The sequence below is a fragment of the Scyliorhinus torazame genome, chromosome 1, assembly GCF_047496885.1.
Source record: "Scyliorhinus torazame isolate Kashiwa2021f chromosome 1, sScyTor2.1, whole genome shotgun sequence".
In the NCBI taxonomy this organism is placed as follows: Eukaryota; Metazoa; Chordata; class Chondrichthyes; order Carcharhiniformes; family Scyliorhinidae; genus Scyliorhinus; species Scyliorhinus torazame.
Genome location: NC_092707.1, coordinates 80,738,320 through 80,747,822, shown reverse-complemented (window position 1 = coordinate 80,747,822; position 9,503 = coordinate 80,738,320). Strand labels below are relative to the sequence as shown.

The 9,503-nt window shown below is 44.4% G+C and overlaps 1 protein-coding gene across 1 annotated transcript in view; it reads right to left on the bottom strand.

Moving 5' to 3' along the window:
* Window positions 1-3,247: 3,247 nt before the first annotated feature.
* LOC140409034 (coiled-coil domain-containing protein 60-like) overlaps window positions 3,248-9,503 on the bottom strand; it is a 128,529-nt gene continuing 122,273 nt past the window's right edge. The window contains exons 13-15 of the mRNA XM_072497072.1: window positions 8,531-8,665; window positions 7,306-7,495; window positions 3,248-4,258 (exon numbers count right to left, since the gene is read on the bottom strand). Of these exons, the coding sequence (XP_072353173.1) occupies window positions 4,151-4,258; window positions 7,306-7,495; window positions 8,531-8,665 (433 nt within the window). The 3' untranslated portion in view covers window positions 3,248-4,150. The remainder of the gene's footprint in view (window positions 4,259-7,305; window positions 7,496-8,530; window positions 8,666-9,503) is intronic.

Genomic DNA, 9,503 nt, shown 5'->3' with positions numbered 1-9,503 from the left:
GTTTGTCATTAATTAAAGGACAGCCATTGCAATGGAGCATCTTTCACTGTTTATATACGGCTTATGAGGGAGAGAAAGAATGAGAGAATGATGCTAAATTTCTGCCTTCATTCATGTTTGGAAATGCTTGCCATAAACTTAAGGAATCATTTCACATTTGTGTTTCTGGCAGAGAATATCAGGAATTTTGCCAAGTGATTTTCCTATACTGTAAAAAACTACTGTCAGAGACAACTGCAGCAAGTGTAATTGTGGCCATTTCAATCTGGTGGTTGCGATACACTAATGGATAAGCCGCATTCTTAAAGTTTGTGTTGAATTCTAGCCATCAAGGTGTGTTGAACTGACACCAGTTGGGTCAAAAAGCCACTTAATTTGGAATGCTCAATAACTGTCAGAAGTCATTTCCTTCAATGCCAGCAGCAACCGGGATAAGGTGGGTGAACTTGCAGCATGGGTTGGTACCTGGGACTTCGATGTTGTGGCCATTTCGGAGACATGGATAGAGCAGGGACAGGAATGGTTGTTGCAGGTGCCGGGGTTTAGATGTTTCAGTAAGCTCAGGGAAGGTGGTAAATGCGGGGGAGGTGTGTCATTGTTAGTCAAGGACAGTATTATGGTGGCAGAAAGGACGTTTGATGAGGACTCGTCTACTGAGATAGTATGGGCTGAGGTTAGAAACAGGAAAGGAAAGGTCACCCAGTTGGGAGTTTTCTATAGGCTTCCGAAATGTTCCAGAGATGTAGAGGAAAGGATTGCAAAGATGATTCTGGATAGGAGCGAAAGTAATAGGGTAGTTGTTACGGGGGACTTTAACTTTCCAAATATTGACTAGAAACGCTATAGTTCGAGTACTTTAGTCAGTTTTTGTCCAATGCGTGCAGGAGGGTTTCCTGACACAGTATGTAGATAGGCCAACAAGAGGTGAGGCCACATTGGATTTGGTACTGGATAATGAACCAGGCCAGGTGTTAGATTTGGAGGTAGGTGAGCACTTTGATGATAGTGACCACAATTTGGTTACGTTTACTTTAGCGATGGAAAGGGGTAGGTATGTACCGCAGGGCAAGAGTCATAGCTGGGGGAAAGGCAATTATGATGCGATTAGGCAAGACTTAGGATGCATAGGATGGGGAAGGAAACTGCAGGGGATGGGCACAATTGAAATGTGGAGCTTGTTCAAGGAACAGCTACTGCGTGTCCTTGATAAGTATGTACCTGTCAGGCAGGTAGGAAGTGGTCAAGCGAGGGAACCGTGGTTTACTAAAGTAGTTGAATCACTTGTCAAGAGGAAAAAGGAGGCTTATGTAAAGATGAGACGTGAAGGCTCAGTTCGGGTGCTTGAGAGTTACAAGTTAGCCAGGAAGGACCTAAAGAGAGAGCTAAGAAGAGCCAGGAGGGGACATGAGAAGTCCTTGGCAGGTAGGATCAAGGAAAACCCTAAAGCTTTCGATAGATATGTCAGGAATAAAAGAATGACGAGGGTAAGAGTAGGGCCAATCAAGGACAGTAGTGGGAAGTTGTGCGTGGAGTCCGAGGAGATAGTAGAGGCGCTAAATGAATGTTTTTCGTCAGTATTCACACAGGAAAAAGATAATGTTGTCGAGGAGAATACTGAGATACAGGCTACTAGACTAGACGGGATTGAGGTTCATAAGGAGGGGATGTTAGCAATTCTGGAAAGTGTGAAAATAGATAAGTCCCCTGGGCCGGATGGGATTTATCCTAGGATTCTCTGAGAAGCTAGGGAGGAGATGGCAGAGCCTTTGGCTTTGATCTTTATGTTGTCATTGTCTACAGGAATAGTGCCAGAAGACTGGAGGATAGCAAATGTTGACCCCTTGTTCACGAAGGGGAGTAGAGACAACTCCAGTAACTATAGACCAGTGAGCCTTACTTCTGTTGTGGGCAAAGTCTTGGAAAGGATTATAAGAGATAGGATTTATAATCATCCAGAAAGGAATAATTTGATTAGGGATAGTCAACACGGTTTTGTGAATGGTAGGTTGAGCCTCACAGACCTTATTGAGTTCTTTGAGAAGGTGACCAAACAGGTGGGTGAGGGTAAAACAGTTGATGTGGTGTATATGGATTTCAGTAAAGCATTTGATAAGGTTCCCCATGGAGGGTATTGCAGAAAATACAGAGGCATGGGATTCAGGGTGATTTAGCGGTTTGGATCAGAAATTGGCTAGCTGTAAGAAGACAGAGGGTGGTGGTTGATGGGAAATGTTCAGCCTGGAGTTCAGTTACTAGTGGTGTACCACAAGGATCTGTTTTGGGGCCACTGCTGGTTGTCATTTTTATAAATGACCTGGAAGAGGGCGTAGAAGAATGGGAGAGTAAATTTGCGGATGACTCTAAAGTCGGTGGAGTTGTGGACAGTGCGGAAGGATGTTGCAGGTTACAGAGGGACATAGATAAGCTGCAGAGCTGGGCGGAGAAGTGGCAAATGGAGTTTAATGCAGAAAAGTGTGAGGTGATTCATTTTGGAAGGAGTAACAGGAATACAGAGTACTGGGCTAATGGTAAGATTCTTGGTAGTGTGGATGAGCAGAGAGATTTCGGTGTCCATGTACATAGATCCCTGAAGGTTGCCATCCAGGTTGATAGGGTTGTTAAGAAGGCGTACGGTGTGTTAGCTTTTATTGCAGAGGGATTGAGTTTCGGAGCCATGAGGTCATGTTGCAGCTGTACAAAACTCTGCAGGTCTGGTCACCGCATTATAGGAAGGATGTGGAAGCATTGGAAAGGGTGCAGAGGAGATTTACCAGGATGTTGCCTGGTATGGAGGGAAGATCTTATGAGGAAAGGCTGAGGGACTTGAGGCTGTTTTCATTAGAGAAAAGAAGGTTAAGAGGTGACTTAATAGAGGCATACAAGATGATCAGAGGATTAGATAGGGTGGACAGTGAGAGTCCTTTTCCTCAGAAGTGATGGCTAGCACGAGGGGACATAGCTTTAAATTGAGGGGAGATAGATGTAGGACAGATGTCAGAAGTAGGTTCTTTACTCAGAGAGTAGTAAGGGTGTGGAATGCCCTGCCTGCAACAGTAGTGGACTCGCCAACATTAAGGGCATTTAAATGGTCATTGGATAAACATATGGACGATAAGGGAATAATGTAGACGGGCTTTAAATTGGTTTCACAGGTCGGTGCAACATCAAGGGCCGAAGGGCCTGTACTGCGCTGTAATGTTCTATATCATTCTATATCTATATCAGTGAAGACTTCAACAGTGGGATATTAAGGTGACTGTTTTATTTAATTGACCTATTTAGGTGAGGACTGAAAAATACCAAGATTTTAAAAAAAGATGGATAATGAAAAAGATGGTGAGATGAATTTCCAGGAGCATCCCATGATCTGGACAGGGACTGCATCTTGAGAATTCCACAGCCCATGATTCTCAAGCACTGGTTCCAATGGACAGGAAGACATCGGCTCCACAACTACCACTTCCCGAGATTGTTCCCTGCTGAGAGGGGCAGGCTGCCGAACCTAGCTTCCTTAATTCCAAGGCATCAACGATGGAAGAAGCATGAAAAGTGCTGCATTTGGAGCTCAGAATAACCAGAAGGAGGAAGTCAAGAGAGCCAAGGATCATAGACATATCCATAACGCAGCAAAACAAGAAAAGTTACAGTGGACAGAGACGGGCGCAACTGTGCAACATACAAAATCTCTAACAGTTTACATTCATGACATAACTCATAAATGTGATGCATTTACTATTATTATTATTATGCATTGCTATTACATAATTTTGCATTATTAGCTCTATCATTTTCACTACCTCTAATGGAACACATTGACATGATGGGTGAATCTATTGCACCCTCGACTACTTGTGGTTTAATCTATAATCAGGCCATAATTATAAAACAATCACCATACCATTCTTTGTGGGTGAAATCTCATTGTACAAAATTAATAGCATGTGAAGAGTTCCTTTGTCTGGTATTCTAGAGCAAGTGGGTCAATTTAATGCATTCTTTAATACAAATGTAATTTGTGTTCATTATTAACATTACACAGGGCAATTTCAGTCTATTTGCATTTAACCAAAAGTAAGCACAATAAAAACTCCTGAAGGGTACCATGAACTCGATGTCGCAAAACTTTTAACATCCTCCTTCATTATGATTTTCACCTTAGGGGTGGTGCACTCTGTATTCTCTTTGGTAGTTCCAATTTCAGCTGTAACCAGCTGTCATAGTCCTCTGCAGGCATCAGAACCACCTTGTCCCGCATAAACTGTGAATTCAATGGTAAGGACAAGATAGATGATTTCAGCACTAATAATTCTGCACAGGACAGTTACACAACAGGGTGGTTGGTCTCTTTGCACACAATTTCTCTGTGTACTAGTTTCAAACCGTTGACACGTTGTTTAAATAAAGCAGGCTAATGGTATAAAAATAGTGCCCAAGTGTATTTTATATGAGCTCTTATGTCTTGCACTAGAAAATTAAACCCTTCGATATTTAACAAGCACCTTTGTAAATTTAGTGAAATAGGAATTTTATAAAAACCTTTTCAGCTCCCTTTACTTTATTGATGCTTTCATCTTACAGCATGGACTGAATTTTCAGGATGGTGAGTGCTTGGTGCCCGCCATCCTGAGAGTCGGCGAGAAATGTATGCCAAAAGATAATTGGCAGCAGGCGGGACTTGCAGCCAATCTTGGACAGAAGTCCCGTCTTGAAGAGCTATTGGCCAATCAGTTTGGCCAACAGCTCTCTAAGACCTCCAGACTCAGCACTGCAGTGGGCAGAAGAGGTGCTGCAATGTGTGTCTGAACCAAAGTCCCAGGACTGGATTTCAGGTAAGTACCAGGGATTCTGGAGGTGGGAGAGAAGGGGATCCCCTGGGGGGGCCGAGAGGGGTGCGATCTCAGTGTCAGGGGATGGGCCCGGGGGCGGGGCTTGGTTGGGATGGAGAGGGCTGGAGCTCTGAGCAGAGGGCGCCCGAAATCTGAAGGGGGGTGGGGGGGATCTTGGTTGGGTGGAGAGGGATGAAGCTTCGAAATCCCTGAGATGGTGGTGGGCAGGGGCTTGGTTGGGGTGGAGAGGGCTGGAGTCCCGAGATCTTTGATAGAGGGTGCCACAAATCTGAATGGGCCTTTGGGGCGGGGTGGGGATGGTAAAATTCTGGCCTGTGAAATAAAGGAGAATAAAGGATCTGTCTATGGCTTTGTGGGTGAATGCTCTATCGGGTGTCGTATTGATTCATCTATTGTTGCTTGGTCTATGTTGTGTCACAACAGGAATTCTTCAATTAAACTCAATATCCCATTGGCATATGGGGTATGGGTGGGGGAGAAGTAGAAAAAAATAATGATTTGTTTTGCTATCCAGTAAGTCCAACTGGGAGATTGTGTTTTTCGGGCAAGAACATGACTGGACTCAGCTGTGATAGTTTCCTAGACAAATAGTTGACTAAACTTTCATTGCGTTAGTTTATGAACCATGAAACTATGGTCAACTGAGGCAAAATAGGGGAAGAAAATGTTATAATTTAGAGAAAAAAATAAAAATAGGCCGTATTATTAGGCACAAGTGAATTCCAGAGAGTGATTACCTGTAACATCTTCTGAGCAACTGTGGCTCCAAGGAGCCTGAAGACAACTTTATTCAATGGGGATGAGGGGAAACACACTAATGGCTGGAGTCACACCTACAACATCGGAAAAGTGTTGCGGTTGTTGTGCACCAATTATGTCATTCAAAGAACAATACAGCACAGGAACAGGCCCTTCAGCCTTCCAAGCCTGTAACGGTCATGATGCCACCCTTGGCCAAAACCCTCAGCACTTTCTTGAGCCGTATCCCACGATACCCAATCCTATCCATGTATTTTTCGATATGCCTTTTGAACGCCGTTAATGTATCTTCTTCCAAAAACTCACCTGGCAACGCGTTCCAGGCACTCACCACCCTCTGTGTAAAAAAAACCTGCCTCGCAAATCTCCTCTAAGTTTTGTCCCACGGACCTTAAACCTATGCCCCCTAGTGACTGACCCCTCCACCATGGGAAAGAATGCTTGCCCATCCACTCTATTCATATCATAGCTAATACCCTCCAGACCAGGCAACATCCTGGTAAACCTCCTCTGCACCCTCTCCAAAGCCTCCACATCCTTCTGATAGTGTGGCGTCCAGAATTGTGTGCAATATTCCAAGTGTAGCCTTACCAAGGTTCTAAACAACTGCAGCATGACTTGCCAGTTTTTATACTTCCTGTGACATTCCTGCAAAGGTTCTTCAGAGTAGCATCCGAGGTTCAATTCTCTTCAATTGATTCATCATTGAGCTCCCCTCAAGAAGGTCAGAACTAGGGTTGTCCACTGATCACTGCTCAACTCCATTTGCAATTCCTTACACAATGAAGCTGACCCTGCCTGCATGTAGCAAGACTTGGGCGAGGACTGATAAGTAACAAGTAATATTTGCACCAAACAAGTGGCAGGCAATGACCCTCTCCAGCACAAGAGAAACCAACCACCACCCTTCCCTTGACATTCAAAGGCATCACTAAATCTCCTAGTATTAATGTCTTGCAGGTCAGCAATAACCAAAAGCTTAATGGAACCAGCCATATAAATGCCGGGGCTACGAGAACAGCTCAGATGTTGCATACTTTGATAATGGCTGAACTTCCAACCTCTCAAAACCTCCCCACCATTGATAACGCTCAGTAGAGAATTAAAATAGAATACTCGCCGACCTTCCGGATGTAGTTCCAATAATAATTAAAAAGCTTGATGCAATCCAGAACAAATCAGTTTTGGTAACTGGCAGCCTTGCCAGCGTACAGCTTATCTACCACCAGTGCATTGCAGTGCAATATGTGCAGTCTGCAAGGTATACTGCAGCAACTCATCAAGCTGCCTTCAATTATGCCTCCTAATCCTGTGACCTATCTCTCACAAAGGACAAGAGCAGCAAAATTATGGGAAAAACCTTCACCTCCCAGATGTGAATGAATCTGAGTTGGACACAATGACAGCAGCAGACCTAGAAGGAGATTCACTGCCACCATCAGTGGGTCAGCAATAAATTCAGCCTTCTCATTGTTATCCCCTACTGGTGCCAGCGAGTGTGATTTGAGATGTTTGCTCAGCTCCCTAAAGAAGCCGCTGACTGGAGAATTAATTGGAATACCTTCAGAAGAACAAATATGAAGCAGTATTCCAGGGGCTCAGCAAAATCTTTCTTCCTCAACATTTTCACTAAGTATATTTCTTATCGAAGCGATACTTGTCCGTTACTCTTTTCACCGGTAGGGAGATGGATCCTCACCTCAATAGCTGCACAAATATCTGGAGAACAGAGCTCCCAGTTTCGCAGCCCATTAAGCACTTTGAGGAACTGATGTGGCCGAACTCTGAAGCTCTGCCGTTCTCCAAATTTTCCCAACCTTTTCAGTATTCGGTTCATCTTTAGATTTTCTTTTACAGCCTCAGGAATTCGAGACAATAGGTTGGAATACCTGAAAAAAGAGTGAAAGACACCAGTACGCTGTGGTCCATTGGTAACAACACTGAGTATTGCTCAGGCAGCTGTTAACTCGAATTGTTCCCCACTGCTGATGGGGTTGACTCATGCCAGGGTCTGCATCGTCAACTGCCATCTGCATTGTTTAATGGCCACTTTGGACACAAGGCTGACAGTGGCAGAATCGTCAACCATGATGAGCCGTCATGTCTGAGCTTCAAAACGCATGCACAATGACAGAGCATTATCTTTACCACTTGATTTTGGCTGATGTGCAGGGTCTTTTACCAAAAACGGTATGGTAGCACAGTGGTTAGCACAGTTGCTTCACAGCTCCAGGGTCCCAGGTTCGATTCCCGGCTTGGGTCACTGTCTGTGCAGAGTCTGCACGTTCTCCCCATGTGTGCGTGGGTTTCCTCCGGGTGCTCTGATTTCCTCCCACAGTCCAAAGATGTGCGGGTTAGGTAGATTGGCCATGCTAAATTGCCCTTAGTGTCCAAAAAAGGATAAGTGGGGTTACGGGGACAGGGTGGAGGCTTGGGCTTGAGGAGGGTGCTCTTTCCAAGGGCCGGTGCAGACTCGATGGGTCGAATGGCCTCCTTCTGCACTGTAAATGCTATGATTAATCTAGGTCAGTCTGTAGTCCAGGAACTTTACCATGCCAAGGCATTCACAGTGGTGTCAGTAATGATCATTAAATAGAGGTTTCCCCTTCCCATTTGTCAGGAGGCTCCAAAGTCAGTAGTATTACTCCACTGCAACCCAGCCGAGAACAACTACCTTAGCACAGACTAGGGATCAAGTGAGGATCCTCCATGACCTGCATGGTTCAATTCCCCCATTGATCGGAACATACAACACTAAGGCATTGGAGGAGCTAGGAAGCAATCCACTTTCATAAATCTAATTTACCTCATTTTTTTTTCTTCTTACCCCTCCTTTCCTATTTTTAAAAAAACTTATTTTTCTTCGTTACGGTATTACTGCATTAGAAGGAAAGACAATAATGTAGACGTCATCTGACACTCACCAGGTCTCTGCAATTATTTGCACTTTATCTCCTTTAGACTCCTGAAGCGACCTCTGCATATCCTCACTGTATGTATAAAAGCTGACTATGTTGTCTAAGGCACGAAATTTGCACTTGCTGGTCTCCCATCGTTTCCTAAAATTTCCAACAGAACTTTTAGACAGGAACGAGTTAAACATCATCACTTCCATTTCCGATAGCACTCACGACTCCCCACCTGCAAACAGCTTTTTCAAATGTCCAGTCGGAGTTAGAGGGGAACAGGAAAGGCGTTTTGGATCTTTATCACCTCTTGCACTTTGGACATGCCTAGACTCCATCCAGGAGGGGCTGTTTAGCACAGGGCTAAATCGCTGGCTTTGAAAGCAGACCAAGGCAGGCCAGCAGCACGGTTCGATTCCCGTAACACCCTCCCCGAACAGGCGCCGGAATGTGGCGACTAGGGGCTTTTCACAGTAACTTCATTTGAAGCCTACTTGTGACAATAAGCGATTTTCATTTTTCATTTTCAATACCATGATTTATAACTGAGCGCAGATTTTTTTCCCTCCGAAGAACATGTGCATGTACAGTAGCTACTTTTTGCCAGTAATAAAAAAGATTGGGTGGAATTCGAATGGGGCAAGAGGTGGGATCATATCTGGCTTGCTGAAAACCTCCACAGGTATTCATGATTACATCATAAAGCAAACTAGTAGGTGGTGTAAATAGTCTTTTAAAGGGGATATTGAAAACAAGTTTATATTTTAGAAATTTCCAAGCAGCTCATTGAAAACCCAAACTGCTGTTCTAAAACTGAATAGAAGCAATCCAAGGCACAAACCTATTGCCTGATAATTTCTGTTCTGGAGTTTAAGTACGGTAGCGGGTGCAGAAGAGGGAGTGATTTCCCCTGGGGGCTGGGGCAGCTGACCACGCGCAATCTTGCGCTGTCCAGCGGATTATAGGTGCATTCACATGGAGCTCGCTTATT